Genomic DNA, 17,233 nt, shown 5'->3' with positions numbered 1-17,233 from the left:
GAGGACTCTGAGCAGGGGGAGTCAGGGGAGCTAATGAATCCATGCGGTCCTCCAGTCGGGCGCAGCGACTGTGGAAGTTCTGGAAAGCTTGGGTCAAGGTTGCCAGGTGCTGACAAATATCCTCTAGGGACGCCGGTACACTTCCTGGCTCTGTCATGGCCGCAAGGTACTGTTATGATCCGCCGGTGGTGCCTCAGGCTGCCAACTGGCGGACCTACTCAGAGCGTGGGGTCTAAGCCCGGGCTGTGCTTTCACCAGGGCCCCTGATGGTGGGGATGGACTTAAAACAGTCCCGGGCCAGGTCACGACCTCCGAGCAGGCCCCCCAGTGGCCGAGGAGACCTTTGGGGACAGGTACCGGGAGAGCCAGATGTGAAGTGGCTAACGGCCCTAGCAGGGTAACAACTGATCGTGAGCCCGTGAGGGTAAGCGGGGTACAGAATCGGTAGGCCAAGAGTAGTCGGGTCACACGCAGGGTCAGCAGGGGGTATCAATCCGTAGAATGGTCAGGGCAATCCGGGTCAAACGCAGGAGCAGGCAGAATAGTCAGGGTCAATCCAGGTCAAAACGCAGGGGCAGGCAGAATAGTCAGGGTCAATCCGGGTCAATCACAGGGGCAGGCAGCGTAGTCAGGGTCAATCAGGGTCTCAGGCAGGTACAGGAACTTCAGGATCACAGGAAGACCTTGCGGCAACTTGTGACAGTGCAGGGCATCTTTAAATAGTGCGCCCTGCACTGTCATTGGCCGGCTAGGACGCGCCCCCGGCTGTCATTGGACGCCTGAGGCGCGCCCGCGGCTCCTACTGCGCATGCGCGGCGTCCTGTCAGCCGCGGCTCGCCGGGCCCTGGTGCCTGTGTCCCGGCGCGATCTGCCGCCACCGCGCATGCGCGAGGGACGGAGCCGCGATCGCGGCTCCATGGGCCGTGATCCCTGACAGATTTCTTTTGAGTGTAAGCTCCATCTAGTGGCCATAATGTGATATGTTTTTCTGATTGAGGTATTTCAAGAAAAATGCCACATTATGGCCACTAGATGGAGATGACGATCAGAGAAAATCACTGGATATGGTCAGAATTCATCAAGGATGGAGGAATGGCCAGCCATTTTTTTTCTAAGTAGATCCCTTTGGATGTTTAGTATTAGAAGTCTGTTCATAGCCATGCATAAGAAAAAGACACACAGAAAAAATAGTATTGTGCTAAAGTACTGGAAAATTGCAAAGAATTGCTAGTATATGTAATACACAAACATCGAAGCTCAATGCAAATGGCCAGCACTAGAATGGACTGGGATATCATACATCAATTCAAGTTTCTGGAGCTTAAAATGTAAAAAGTCAATATATAGACTTTATACAGTCTATATGCAATTCATTTTTGGTGCTTAACTCATTCATGCCTAAGGGTAAAACAAATCTAAATGCCTAAGCACAATTTTGCAACGTTGACATGTTAGTAAAACCATACATATCATCACAACTACTTTGTACATCAAGGTGAATTATACCGCATTTTTTTCAGGACAAATTGAGCTTTCATTTGGTGGTAAATGGTAATGGATCTCCTGATTATTATTTTTTTCTATCAAAGGAAAACTGGCCCAAAATAGTAAAAAAAAAAAAAATAATTTTTTTATTTAGCTGTGTGTTACCATAACCTACCACCAAAGAACAACCCAAAATATATTCTCCAGCTCTTGACGATCGCAGCGATACCATATATGTGTATGTTATTTGTTTGTACTCGTAGTACAGCCCAGAAATAATAGTGCGCATTTTGTTTTTGTCTTTTTTTTTTTTTTTACTTTACCTAAAACACACTGACATGTTAAATGACACTGATACAATTTTTTTTTTTTAATCTTGACCTTTGACTATAACCTTGACCCACACACTAACCCTGGCACTAAACTAGATCAAACCTTGCTCTAGGTATTTTTTCTTTTATCTTTTTTTTTTTTTTTTCTATGCCAGGAGTTCGAGAGATACAATGTATCTCCTCCATTCATAGTGACTGACTGATCACTGTGATAGCCAATCAGAGGCTATCACAGCGATCATGTGACCCGGAATCGGGAGTCCGTTAGTGTGGCGCGCTCCCAGCACAAAGACAGGTACGCAAATATGCGGCCCCACATAAAGTCCAGTTCCGTGAGGCTGTATATTTGTGTGACGTCGGCGTCAAGGGGTTAAGGTGATATTGTTTCCCAGTAAATACATCTTAAGCTAGAAATGTTACAGGACATCATGCACATGTCTCATTATTGGGAGGACTTAGGACTGATTTTCCTTTGGAAGGTGTTGTGCATTTAGCTTACATACTTTCTACTTGTATCTTTTCAGATTAGCCTAAAGTGGTTGTAAACCCTTACTCTATAACTGGTGAAGTGACCAGCTTCATGTGACACACAGCAATGAAACAAATCTGACTACACAAGTTTTACTTGTATTTACAGCCCTCTCTTTTCCAGAGCTGTTCAAAGTGCAGAATTTATACAGCTTGTCTGAATGTTCACAAATCATGGGGCAGGGGAGCTGAAGTTATGGTCTGCTGAGCTCAGAGAGAGGTGATCAGAGAGAAGAGCACCCCCCACCTCCACTTCACACAGCACACGAGAACAGAACTAACTTTTTTACCTCTTTGTGCTCTGGATTGAGACAAGTAAATACTATAGAGGGACATTCTTTGTTTGGCTTACAACCACTTTAATCTTGTCTTTAGTAGGGTGAGATTCACAAAGCCCTGTGTTTCTAGCATAATTAATAGTAGCCCAGCTGACTCCTCACCAGGTAAATCTGGCTCTTGAAGCTTTTTTTTTTTTTTTTTTTTTTTTTTTTTTTTTTTTGTTCTTATGAGTAGTGGGTCAGTGGTTAACCTGTACAATATAATATAGCTGCCATAGTGAAAAAAAAAAAATACACTTTTACACCTTCGTGATATGGTTTAAAAATGAGCAACGGCTCAGTTATCATCGTGCTGCAGCAGAGCAGAAGCTTTATGAAACCTGTACTGACAGAAATACAGCCAATGCTGACCTCCTTTTAAAAATCGAGCAAGAAGCCAGATCAGAAAAGTCAGAGTAAAGCCAATTTTGAATCGGCACATCAGTTCCTAACCAATAGTTTTGTAAGTACTAAAGCCTTTGGATCAGCAAAATGGTCAGGTAGTATTTTGAATTTGCAGTCAACCTCCCATATTTCCTTAATAAAGGTTACCTTTCAAGTTTTTCTGTGTATGTTTTAATTAATAAACAATGATTCAGTGACCTTTTGAATAAATAATGTATATATACTGATATTTAAAGCCTTTGGGCAAGGTTTCCTAACTAGGTGGGGCTAATTATTCAAGCCTTTGTTTATGCCTCATGGGTTAAAGGTAACCTGTCATAAGAAAAAGTTGGAGGCTTCCATTTTTAAGCTGTCCTTATGAAAATGCTAATTTTGTTGACCCTTCAACACTGAAATGGTGTGCAGATGAGGCCTTATGATTTTACTCTGACATTTCTAATCTGCATATTTGTTCAGGGTCAATGACTCAGGAAGTGTTGGCAGTAGCCAAATCAGGTTTTTGGTTATTTTTTCAGAAAAAGGTCAACACAAGTAGCCCCCCTGTGTTCTCTGATGGGTTTGCTTTAAGGTGAACCTTGTACCTAAACAGTAAAGCTATCATTCCCCTTGATGAAATGCCCCATTTTATTTTAAAAAGTGGGTGGAGTAAAAAAAAAAATAGATAATATAATTACCTTTCTGCTGAATTTCACTCATGACATGTAGGCCAGGGTGACATCTCCCCCCTTCATGGGAGATCATGGGAAATACTGATTAGCCCAAATCTTGCTAGGAAGATGATTCTGCACAGGACTGCAGCGTCCCCTCATGTTTGAAGTTTTCAGCTTTTCAGTTTTCCTCTGGATCTCTTTGGCAGGATGGTGAAATCACCCTCTGCTCTAAAGGTATGTGCATTATCTTAACTCTCTGCTATAGATGATAAATTATGTTAAATATGGAATTGCAGCAAGAGCACATTTTAAAAAGCAAACCTCAGTTAAAGGATATGTTCACCTTTCCACAAAAAATAATAAATGCACATTTTTTTCAGGCAAAAAATGTGCTTTTATTATTTTTGTGTTATGAGCCCCTAAAGTATTGCACAGCAACCAGCAGATCACTGATGGTATGCAGGTCTCCTGCAGACTGTCAATGTATCTGCTTGCTTGCACATCCCAAGCACGAGCAAGCCGATACTTCTGACAGGAAGAATCAACAAACTACCACAGCACTCGCAGCGCCATGATAGTTCATTGAGGACTACAAGCCGCTAGCTGGTAAGACTGTCAGGACCTGTAGTCCATTCATTTACAGAGGACTGTGAATGAATGATGCAGCTGTGTGGGTGGAGCCCTGCAAGGCCTCACTGTCTTTGAAAAGCGACAGCTAGTACGGGAAACTTCTCCCTGTACTTCTGTCATAGGGAGAGGGGGGCAGCAGGCAGTGGCTGCAGGATTGGGAACAAGTTATATGTTCCACCCTAAAAACGGGTGGAACATGTAACATGTTCCCAAAGGTGAACTTATGGGACTGTAGGCAGTATGCTTTATTCTTTAACCAAATAAAAGACCACAGCTTTTAGTTTTTTGGTAATAACTTGGTCACAGCCATTTTATTATTGGTATAAAATGTAAGTATAATTTGTTAATAACTATTTATTTGTACATATTAACTTAATATTAATATTTTAAAAAAAATTTCTTACATTATCACTACACAACACCAGCTTAGTCACTACGACTCAAGCTGTACATATTAAAACAGCTTATTAACCATACCTATCTAACGATCCATCTCATTTCAATCAAACATACTTAATTGTGCTCCAATAATAATTGGCCGTGACAACAAAAAAGGGTGGGTGGGAGGGGAGCACCACAGAAATGCCTCCCAGGTGTCTGCTTTCCCCTGTGATCGGAATCCCCCTTTTATAGCCCTGTCCTCTCTGTTAGTCTTCTGATTGGCCAGTTTTGCCTTCCAGGTATGCCCAGGTGCAGTGGGGGGCTAAAAACTCCCATTTTCTCGAAACATTTTCATAATAATATATAACGGCGGGCTTGAAACTTTTAATGTCTTGTTCCTTCACATCATACCGAATGGGGGGTCTAAAAACCTGCTGACCTTCTAGAAGTTTCTCCACTGTATAAATACAACAGGGATACTTAAAACGTTTCCCCTGCCACAGTCCCATAAGAAAAAGAGGGCCCCATAATAAATCCCCCTACTATTTGTGTACGTGTATACTTTTGTAGAGTTTTCTCCCAAACTAAAGCTCTTCCAAAGGCTGAGCTTTAAAAATATAAAGCACATAGGTTTTTTACTATGGTACACCATAGTATTAAAATACAATTTTTTTTATTTTTTTACCTGTGCCGCCTTGTCTAAAATATACTATGTTCTTTCCTAATGTTAGAGGTAAAGAGATTCTTATACTAAGTGTTTTGGTGGCTCGTTCCCAGAAAACCAATCGCCAGTATTTTTTTTTTTTTTCCTTTGACCCCTACAGCTTGTATTACATCCTAGGCTACATTCCACATATCTGTTCTGAAAACGGTCAAATAGACCTGCTGTTTTCAAATGTACAGATTGAAAACTGGATCTGGAATGTGCAAATGGAAGGAATGGCACACCAAGGAACCAGTGAATCAAAATAAAATTAAAAAATGTAACGTAATATATTCACGATAATAAAGAAGTATGTTAACATAAGTTGCTTGGAGCGATCAGTCCATATATAAAATATTCCCAGAGGTTGTTGCCTTGCAGCTCTAGTGACAGACAGACAGAAGGACTCGTAAGTTGTAAAACATCAAAACATGACATGAGTGCATCAGCATAGTGTAGCAAATTTTCTTTAACCAAAGGAAATACACTTGCTACACTCACACATTAAAATATATGCATAGTAGATATAACCGCTCCTGTTGACCAGAAAACATCCAAACCACCTGTGCAGGTGTCTGGCTCGAGTAGAGATCTGGAGAATTCTCTTGCAGGTTACCTCAGTCTGAGCAGGAAAGCAGCACAACAATCTTCTTTCCAGCTTCACCTCTTTAAAAGGTTTTCAAAGTTGTTTATTGTTGTCATAAGGAGAAGGATGGGATCTCTATAATCTGTGTAAAGTGGCATAGTACTTCTTACATTTTGGGTGAGCTCTTAAATAGTACATCCTAAAGTATATGTGAACCCTAACAATGGGCTTCTCTAATTTTCTCCCTTTTGGTTTGGAAGCACTTTATATATTCATTTGATAAGTTCAAAATACCCAGTTGATCCTGCCAGAAATTGAGTTTCTCTGTGTCCTCTGCACATGTGTTATCTCAAAGAGCACTCCTAGTTCTTATTTTTGGATTACAGAATGATTAACTCTCAGATCCCTACATTATAAGGGATAGAGTGATTGATTAGTTTTGCAAAAGACAGTGGGCATAATGGACAACATTCAGTCCACAAAAGTCTTGTGCTTTGCAACAGGGCTTATAAACTGTGTGCATTTCTGGGAGATCAGTGGATATTTTTCTTTGCTTGTAGGATCTTCAAAGAAATGTAACACAGGGAAATGTCAATGTATATTGCAGATTTTTTTTTCCTTTTACATACATTTTAAATATAATATTTGATACAGATATTTGAGTGGTACCATTGTCATTTGTAATGGTCCAAAACAGTGGTGTGTAGGGCAGTGCACTAAACAAATAGCACTAGTATACTAGTAGTGTATGCTACATATTTAAAGTGGAACTAAAGTGCATCTGAGCACCACACGCCAAAAATGTTATTTAATTAATTTTTAATATTCAAAGCAAACGTATCCATCCTTGTCCCATTGCTTTATTTTATTGAGAAATATTGAAAAACACCCCCTAGCATTTCTGGCCATGGCCATCTTGAGTAAAAGCAGATAATTCATGTAACATTTATGTCCTGGAATCCTTTTGTCCTTAGCCCAGGCATGCAGACAGGAGGGTGTGCTTGGCTGAGAAAACCTCTCCTCCCTTCTTGAAGACTCCTGGGCAGGGGCGGACTGACAACTCATGGGACCCCTGGGCAATAGGGGATCATGGGGCCCTTGTGTCCTTGCCCAAACTCAAAAAAGCCTATGAAAAAGGTACCAGGGGCATCTCATGGGGCCCCCTACTGACCCCGGGCCCTCAGGCAGTGCCCGAGTTACCAAATGGTCAGTCCGCCCCTGCTCCTGGGATGTATGACATAATTTGCCTATGCCTTGAATATGGGTAGTTTAAGACATGTAAATATAATATATTTTTCTATCTATTTCCTAGTGCCAGCAGTGTAGGGTTTAAAAATAGTAAATGTTGACTGGGAGAGTGAAGTTCCACTTTAAACAGATAAATTGAAGATTTATATAAACAGCATTGTTCAAAAAAGACATGCAAGATGCAATGACTATACAGAAGTGGTGACTAGTGGTAATAAGAGAACCAGGAAGTTTGGTTTGCTGGGCATTTGACACATTTGGTGGGAATTTCACAAATACCAAATTTGGTGCTAAAACACCCTCCTACACTTCTTACACAAAACCTTTAAACCACATGCTTTAAAGTCTGCACCTGAAGTTGTGGAGCAGTATGGTGTACTGCATTAAACATTTTATATAAATGGTGTACAGGCCACTAGTAAGTAAGCAGTGTCCGCCAGTGGAATTCCACCATCAATTATGTCATCCTGCACTATAGATCCACATCAGTCATGATGACCCATTGTCCCACAATACTCACCCCTGTTACTCCTATTGCAAATGACAAATCTCTGACTGGCTATATGTAAACAAATAAGGCTAGGGATGCTGGGTGATATCATTGACCAAATATTCTTGCTAGTATAGATATTCTGATTACAAAACATGGACAATTTTACCTTTTTTGGTTAGAATTGTAGAGATTTAGAACTCTATCTCTGGTGAACTGGACCTAGAGCAATATTCACCCACAGTATAGTAGATTGCTAATCAACTGGACAGTTGGAAAATTAGCATTCCACGCACTTGTCCCATCTTTTCTATGACCATCAAGACTTGCTTAGATAATCGAATAATGTTTGGCATGGGGCCCGGCATTTATTTGTGATAATGAACACAAAACCCCAGCTGTAAGGATAACATAATGTTTCATTCTGGAGAATTTCTTCCTACATTTGAATCGAGCATTGATGAAAAGTCCGCTGCTAGCAGCTGTTAAGAGACAATTTAATTCCAGCTGTGATAATTCACCGTGGCAGACATAGGCTGTTATATGTTGATACAACAACCTCTTTGCATTTGCATTTTTATCAAAAGGAACAAATGTTTTCAACATTTCCGTACAGATGGCATTCAACCATCTAAACCCTGTTTAGTGTTCTTTTATTTTATATATGGCATTTTTTGAAATAAATATATGTTGTCTATTTGCCACAGTGTTGGCTAGATAATTTTATGTATTCCTACTTGCGTTCGTTATTTCACTTCTGTGTAATAGCTATATGTAGTGAAGTGGCTAAACTTTGTCATCTTGATTTCATACTTTCTTTCACCTAATCTAATTATTATAGTGTGTCAGTTTATTCCAAAACCTATTCTCATTCTTTTTAATCTTATATCAATACTTTCTTTGTTTATGCAGAAACAGCAGTGGACTGATGAATGCTTTAAGGTACTCTATGTGTATGTTTTATAAATATTTTATGCCATAATTCACAAACCCTTGAAGGTTTTGAACTTGCCCTTATAAAACCTGCTTTCACTAACAAAAATATCCATGTTAACTCATTACATCTCCCTCCTATGTTCTCATTTCTGCTTTCACTAAAATGTTACCTACATCAGAACTTCTATTTCCAAAAGTATCTTGATTTTTTTTAAATGTCCCTTTTGGACAGGGTTCTCATGTATAGACCTGCATGCATTGCATGTGTTTTCATTATTGTTTTGTATTGTGTGTTTAACTTTGTACTGTGTTTCAGAACATGTTACTGTCAATCAAATAGATCTGCATGCATTGCTTGTGTTTTTATTATTATTTTGTACTGCATGTTTAACTTTGTACTGTGTTTCAGAAGATGTTACAGTCAAATAGGATGGCAATAATAGTGATGATATATCATAATTATATTGGGGAATATTGTTTTTAGAATGCTGCATTTTCATTTAGTTTAATATGCTTACCGGCATAAATAAATATCTACATTTGTCACTACATGTTAGAATACATAATGAAACAGTGGCTTCTATCCTTGCACCAATAGTGCCATTCTGTCTTAGAGGCCCTTGGCAGACCATTTCTTTAAAAATCTTCCCAGAAGATAATACTCATTTTAAGATATTTTATGCATGTTATTTACCTGTAAAAGCCACCAGTTTGTAGATATTCAAAAACTTTGGGACTGGTTCTGCCATCTTGGATGTGATGTCAACAGCCCCAGCAGACTCAGAGTAGTTATTCAAGCTACACTCTGTAATATTACACTTCACTCGCCTCACAGCTACAAAGAAAGTTATATTGGAAGTTTGGGGGGGCAGAGATGCTGGACCAGCACAGAGTGTAATTCGACACTCCCAGAATAGGATAGGCGATAATGACATGAAAAGAGGAACATGAAAGTGATAGGGAGCAGTTACATTTTCCAGCAGGTTCAGAGACACTTTGCAAGTGAATAAAAAAATTATAATTGATTATAATTGGAAAGGAAAAACTCTGCAAGGGCACATTTGTATTTGCTTTCATTTTCATTTTTAAAGTGGTGACAGTCTCTTTTAAACATGAGTATTTGTGCCTATATTTACTGTTCTTCCTGTTGGAAATATAACCTTTTAATCTGTAAAAACTTGGACTTGTATGTCCATGTGCACGATCCTGAGAAACAGCCCCATACAATTTCCTTGTATGACATCCATCCATGGCTTGATGCGATCTAGGAGACAAGCTGAGTAGCAACTGTCTCTCTTACTAAATGTCACTCTGTATAAAAGCATCTATAAGGGAAGTTGACCAAGTGCATTCATATTTTCACTTGCCTGCTACTATTTATGGCTAACATGGTTCAATACTTTACTGAGTTTAGTAAAATAGAGTTACTCCTATGATTTAGAAAACATTAAACGAAGGTTAGTTTTTGGAGACCTCATGCTTTTTAAAAATGTGTTAGTTTGGATGCAGTAGTAATTTAGCCTGTAAAGCTGAAAACACATAGATTTACATGTGGACAAAAAAAGTACCACTCTAATGCTCCTATCACTGACATCAGCTGATATGATGTAATGAACTGGTGCAGATCAAATAAAAAAAAACTTGGCAAGCTACAATGCGCTACAGAAAAATGGCAACCAATCACTGTCGGGACGCTGACTCTGTGACAAAAATTGAACCAGGTAGTGTAAGCTGCCTGCCCTTCACCTGCAGGAGAGATCACTCTTGCCCCCTAGGGTGTGAAACACATCTGAGGGACCTATCCTGTGGATGGGCAGAAGAGCTAAGGCCATCGTACACTACCTGGTTCAGTTTTGGTAAGTATCAGTGTCCTGAGTGCAATCAGTTGCCATTTTCCTGTACCGCACAGATTTAGTTTCAGATCAAAATATACACACTCAGCTGTGTACTGGTATTACTTACCTAAATAATCCATCCAATTAGGAAAACCCTGGCAGTACACTTTGGTTGGTAAATTGGAATCTAAAAATATAAATATAAAACAAAAACTTAATGTGGGTGACTAGCATTAGGTAGGTAAAGCACAGTAACAGTTGGTGTGAAAGACCTCTGGGTACTCTTAGGTGCATGATTTGGTGCCCATAGCGTGCTGTGGTAAGTAGTGAGGTAAATAGTGAATGTGATCACATTGCACTGACAGTGTGAAATGCTTTATTAGGCATAATTAAAGTGGTACTGCAGTCTCCTGTGTAAAAATTGTTAACCGCTACAAAAACTGTAGCTGCTGACTTTTATTAAACAGTCACTTACCTGTCCCAGGATCCAGCGCTGTGCTTAGCCCAGCAGTTTTTAACTTGTGTCCTCTCTCCCAGGTGCCAGCATCCTTACTACAGGCACTGGGCTGTGACAGCTTCATAGCTGAGTGCCCACTGCACATGCACGAGCGGCAATGTACACTGTGACTGGTCCCACAGTTTTCTGGAACCTGTCAGGTGTCCCAGAAAACTGCAGGCGGGAGGGGGGTGGAGGAGAACTTCTGCTTCTGATCGCCTAGGTGGTGGGAGTGAGTAACTGTCAAAATCAGATACCTACCCCTACCCTCCTCACCAAAAGCACCATTTCACAAACCGAAGCAGGCGAGGAGGCCTTAAAATGGAAATTCCCTTTTGGGTGGTGCTCCCCTTTAAATTGAACCCAAGTCTGTTTGGCGTATGCACAGCACACATCTGCCAGTTCCTTCATACGCTTTTCTGCACACATCATATAGACAGATCAATAACCTGTTGTTTTAGCCTACCCTAATAAAGGTCTTCATTAATCTAGTCAGGAAATATTAAGCAACCAGTAACTATTGAAACGATGGGCACTTTATCCCAGAGTATGTAATTACAATATTCCAATTTAAAATGTGTAGGTCTGGAGTATATAATGTACAATTCAACATACAAAGTGATGCAGCCATAGGTATGTAACATACAACATGGTATGGTTCTCACTTGTATATAATATACACTGTACATTACGTAGTTATGAGCACTACAGTCTGTATATTGTGCCATTCATTACATACTCTGTCCAGTACAATTGTATGTTGGGCTGTACATTACATACTTCTGACCACTGCACTCATTACACTGGACTATACATTACAACACTGGCCACTGCACTGTGTACTGCACACATAATTCTGGCTACTGAGCTCGGTTTGCTATGCTGTTCATTGTACACATCGAGTGGAGAGGTTAGCCAAAGTTTGCCTCTGCATCTCTCATCCACAGCTTCTTTGCACCCTTTTATCCACCATTTGCCTCTACACTCTACATCCACAGCTCACTGTACCCATTGTCCATAGATTACCCCCCCCAAAACCCCTTGTCTACACCTCATCTGCACTCCCTGCACCCCTCATCCACAGCTTACCTATGCCCTTTGCTCACAGCTTAACTGCAACCCTTAACTGTCCACAGCTCATCTACACTCATCCCACCTGCACCCCTGAGCCCTTTATGCACATTTCACTTGCACATATCTTGCTTGAAAAGTTGGTACACAGCTCACTTGCACCCCTTTACCTTTTGCATACACCTCATATGCACCCCCTGTAAACAGCCTGTACCCTCATTGCCACCTCACCTGCACTTCTTGTGCATAGCTTGCCTGCACCCTAGTTTCCAGCTTATTTGCACCCTTTTGCATTGTTGCACCCATCTCCACACTTGCCTCAGAGGCAGCTGAATGAGGCATTTATCATAGCACTTGGTCTTTTCCATTTATTTCTCTTGTCACTCCCTGTATTTTTCACAGTGCTGGCAGCAGCACAGTTAATATGGCAGATGGAGCAGAACTCTACACCTGGGGCACCAGGTAAGAGTTGTGAGACATGTACCCCAGGTGTCCAGCTCTATTGGTGCCAATGCATTCTAACAACCTGTCAAACCTTTGGAAGTTTCCACTGTATCACTTATTTGCATTTAGTTTTTCATTTCTAATAGACGTTGCAGACAATGATTAAGTGAAATGGACTGTTCCTTATTTTGTGCACATTTGAATTACTTAAAGATGTGACTGTTATTTTCTTACTGAACTGTGCAAGAGGTTATGGATTTAATGGAGTGCACCTGTTTTGTTACAAAAAACAGAATATGTACAGCAACTAAGGTACATGTCCCTTTTTTATGTAATACAGTAAAAAAAAATAAGGATTCTGTGAGTAATTCAGTCATTCGATCCCAAATGCCTTACAATATCAAGTAAAACCAATCCATATGTTGGATTATGACTAAACTTTAAGATGTTAGGTGCAATAGTTTGGACTTTGCTGAGAAGTAGAAAAGGGTGTACGAGACCCATACAAACAGGAACAATTTGGTCACCATATGTAAGATTTTGTACCCTGCATCATTTTCTAAAATTGATCATTGCTCTAGCTGGGCTATTAAAAGTTCAAGCAGATTAAATGGCTTAACCTGCCATTGCTATATTATTGGATTTGAATAGCTTTATTGCTTTAAAAAGGAACATAGAATTTCATAGGTAGACCTTTTTAAATGTGTGCTGCCAAAAACCTTATAGTGCACTAAACCTTTCATTCAACCTTTCAGCCATTATTGTATTCCTATAAAAAATGTATAGAAAGGAATAGTAGTGCTGAAAAATCTTGATTGATTTAATTGATCCTTTTTTGCATTTTGATTCTTCTTGCTCCCCAGAACTGAAACAAGGGTATGTCTCGGCCTAAATAAAAGTAGTCTCTCTGTCATCTCAGAAAGCTGGAATGTGTTATAAATATGTATGTGTCTTGTAGATCTATAATAAAAGCTTTTATTTGTCACAGTCTCTATTTATACCTCCTAGGCTGGAGCTGAAGGGTTTTTTTTTTGGTTTTTAAGATCTTTGAGCAAGGTGTTCATGCTTGTTTACCTTGTTTTGTTGTACTCCTTACTCCTTACTAGTATCTACGTGCTGAAGCCTGTATGAACTAGGCCTTTTTCTTTTTATTTGGGCAGTGTCTGATTCATGCTTCTTCCTTTCCCTGCTAGAGTCTTGACCATAACTGTCTTCACAAAGTGTTTTGTTTAATACATATTTAGTTGGGATCATCTGGGCAGGAATGATTTATTCTGCTTGGGTTTGATTCTCAAACAGTTTTGCGAATCTTGCTTGAAGTTTGCAAACTTTGCAGCAAACCTTTCTGAAGAATGCAGGGGGGCAGACTTGTTGTTCAATTCTGTCCATTTATAAGACTAATAAGCACCCTATTGACAAACAAAAGGCAAAGGCACTATAGTAGGAAATGTGCACAAATGCCATAATTGAAACAAAATGAACGAATAAATAAATTGCTAACTCGCCATCAGCTCTAACATGTACCGACAATATGGGTACTGTGAGCCCACATGTTTATAGAAAGGGGACTGGGTTATCTGCTACTTCAATTTGATTCTTGTGACTCAGCTAAATGCAAAATGGCTACACACTGCATTGTGGGTTATTCTTTATATCTGGCGGTGAACCTGCAAACCTTTTGGTCAAACAAGATTTATGAATACCAATTGCAAATCTATGGTGGAGGTCAACCTGATGCTTATTCCTCCCTCATCCCCTGCTTCAAAATATTTTAAAGAAGAATTGCGGGCAAAATGTTATTTTCCCATGCAGTGAGGCTGTGTCTGCCCTTCAGGGGTAAATGCTTGTTTTTGTCTAAAGCTTCAGAAAGTGGAGATGTACTTGCCTAATCCACCAATCCTCCAATTACAAGACTGGTGCCTGCCGCTTCTACCCCCCCGCACGCTAGCGGTCTTGTGAATGGGCTGTTCCTGACATTATCATGCCCATAGACTGGCTCTGGACTTGAGGACAGCAGGAACAGTCCACCGCTGGACATGGGGGAGAACAGGGTAAATATAGTTTTACCCTGAACCCCTGGACAAAACAAGCAAGTTAACGGATGCAGTGCGGGCACAGCCCGACTGCATGGGAAAATAAAAATTTTAACTGAAGTTCTGCTTTAACACAAATAGGTTGCTATATTTTCTAATATAACTTTTTTCTCTATCATGACTGGGCCCAAGCACATACTGAAAGAGCAGGAGGATGTGACAGCAAGCCCGCATTCTTGATACAAAAAAAATTAGCATGCAGCAAAACTACAGCCTGATATACTCCGTAACAGTGGAAAGACCCAAGTCATTATGTTCATAAGACAACACAAACTATTCACACACAAACTATATTTTTTATGCACCTGAAATATTTATTTAAATAATATTGTGAAACTTTACTGTGATTATGAAAACAAGTTAAAAAGCCACATAACAAGAATAAGTGTTTATCCGTATTGTTAATGTGATATGTTCGATTTCATTAAGTAGTAATGGTGTAGCAAATGAGTCACAAATTACTATTGCATCTGTTAGAGGACCATATTAGTGCCAAATAAATGCAAATGCAGCCATTGGGTTATGTTCATTAGCCAGTTGCTTTCTGATCCTGGCCAATCTATCTACAGTGGATGGTAGTTGGAGTTTTTGTACTGCGAAAAATTAAGTTTTTAAGCATCACATGGATTAAAATAAAAGTAAACTCCTGTTATTTTGGCTCCTGTTCAAATTGTGCTTTGCATCAAAAGTGATTATTTGAGCTTCAACAGTCTATCCAAATAGCATCATCTTATAGGGAATTACAGGGCTCATCACTCCTGACCTCTAATGACAGCTGACAGGTTGTATATGCAAGCAAAGAGTTTTCTGCTTTTTCTGCATATACTTTGTTCATATGCGGTTATTAATTTCTATCATCGTTAACAGTTTGAAGGATGACAATGTACTGTACAGCTGCTAATGAGATCTTTCCAAAGAATATATTTTCCCATTAACAAGCATGCAGTTGTCATTGTCTCCTGTAATTTAAATTGCACTGACAGAAGAGTAACATTATTATTATTATTTAATCAGAACTATATATTTAAAGTTTTTGGAGCTGTAGACTGTGAAAGGATGCTTTTTAGACCAGGTTCTATTTGCATCCGTAATCGATGTGTAGCGAGCAGTTCTATTAAAATGAAAAACAAAAGAAAGACTTTAAAGCAGGAGTTTAATGTTTTAAGGAGAGAACGTACAATTAAAACATTTACATGTATAGTGTCATGGCAAAGGAATGGTTATAGGCACATTTTTATATATTAAATGAACAATCACTTTCAGCAGGCAATAATAAATGAATATCAGCTGAACTTGGTAAAGAAAAAAATGCTGTATGAACGCTCTGGCATATTTTATCAAATAAACTGGCTATGCGATCAACAATTTTTTTCAGTAAGTATAAAAATGGGAATGATATGGGGGGAAACTAGGAAGGGAGAGAGTTGGTTCCTTTAATAGACCCCTAATAATGTAGTATAAAAATCAGGTTAACCCTTTGAGGACCGTAAGATTTGGAACGCCAAAATAATCAATTTGTTTGTTAAAGTTCGTACACTTCAGTTGCTGTAACTAAGCCATTTCATGAAATTATTGGCAAAAAGCTAGATCCATTTGTTTGTTGATAAGAACTAATATATTGACTCAAACCAAAAAAAAAAGTTTTAAGTTCTTAAATTAGATGATACACGCAATTAAAAACATGGGACAAATACGTCCCTTGGTCCTCAAAGGGTTAAGTGAGTAATATGGGAGCTTGGAGGATAAAAAAGCGGGAGAAAAGAGCAAGTAGGGCCTTGGAGCAATAAGAAAAAGGGAGAGTGAGAGGCAGGCAGAAGTATGGGGAGGAGTAGTGGAAGGGAAACTCCCCACGATGTCAGAACATCTACCGGAGACACACATGGAATTCATTTTTTATTTTTTGGACCTATAGTTCAAAGGCCAGCTAGAATTATAAGGCATTCATTAAATTAAAGAAAGGTATTCTAAAAGAACCACTTGTGGTGTAAAGCATCTTCAATTCCCTCAGCTTTTGAAGACAAGTCTTCCATCCATTTGACCTTTATGATCCTGGGAACCATTGTGACAACTAAGGAAGTTCCCACCTAAACTAGTTCACTGGGATGCAAGCTTTTTCTGTGTTGACTAAAATACAGATCGGTGAACACTTGTTTGTACTTTTTGGTATGCTTGTTTTTGTCTAGAGGTTTGGAAAGTAGAGGGACCGCAAAATCCAGAAATCAGTGAGTCATAGACAGTTTCCACATTTTATTGCCTGATTTATAAAATAGATAGTGGTGTGTAGTCAGGGAAGCCTTAGCTTTCCTTTGTAAGAGGTCTCTAACCTGGGTGAGTTTGGCTTTATCTCTGGAAGGGTTTGTTTATGGTCTAGTTCAAGGGCAGATATATTTTCCAATAATGTTTCCTGTTCCCTGAGTCATGCTTTCTTTAGTGTGGCTCCATGCTTTATTAAGATTACCCTGGTTATAGTTTGTGTGTAGCCCATATCAAATAAGGGTTTGTGTCAAGCAGAGAGTCTCTAAGTACAGACATAGTTGCGTTTGAAGGTCTTTGCATGCAATCGGATCTTGCAGGAGACTTTTGTTCAAACACCATGGTTGGTC

At 39.6% G+C, this 17,233-nt stretch overlaps 1 protein-coding gene across 2 annotated transcripts in view; it reads left to right on the top strand.

Moving 5' to 3' along the window:
* The window catches only part of TOX3 (TOX high mobility group box family member 3), a 197,343-nt gene that overhangs the window by 125,868 nt on the left and 54,242 nt on the right, over nt 1-17,233 (top strand). For both annotated transcript variants that reach the window (XM_089684210.1, XM_089684209.1), the window contains one exon: nt 8,668-8,697. In XM_089684210.1, the coding sequence (XP_089540336.1) occupies nt 8,668-8,697 (30 nt within the window). The remainder of the gene's footprint in view (nt 1-8,667; nt 8,698-17,233) is intronic.

Source organism: Staurois parvus, unplaced genomic scaffold (assembly GCF_062004578.1).
Source record: "Staurois parvus isolate SC_StPar_1 unplaced genomic scaffold, SC_StPar_1.0 ptg000339l, whole genome shotgun sequence".
Lineage (NCBI taxonomy): Eukaryota > Metazoa > Chordata > Amphibia > Anura > Ranidae > Staurois > Staurois parvus.
The sequence above is the reverse complement of the archived record's forward strand: the minus strand, read 5'-3'. Positions and strand labels throughout refer to the sequence as shown.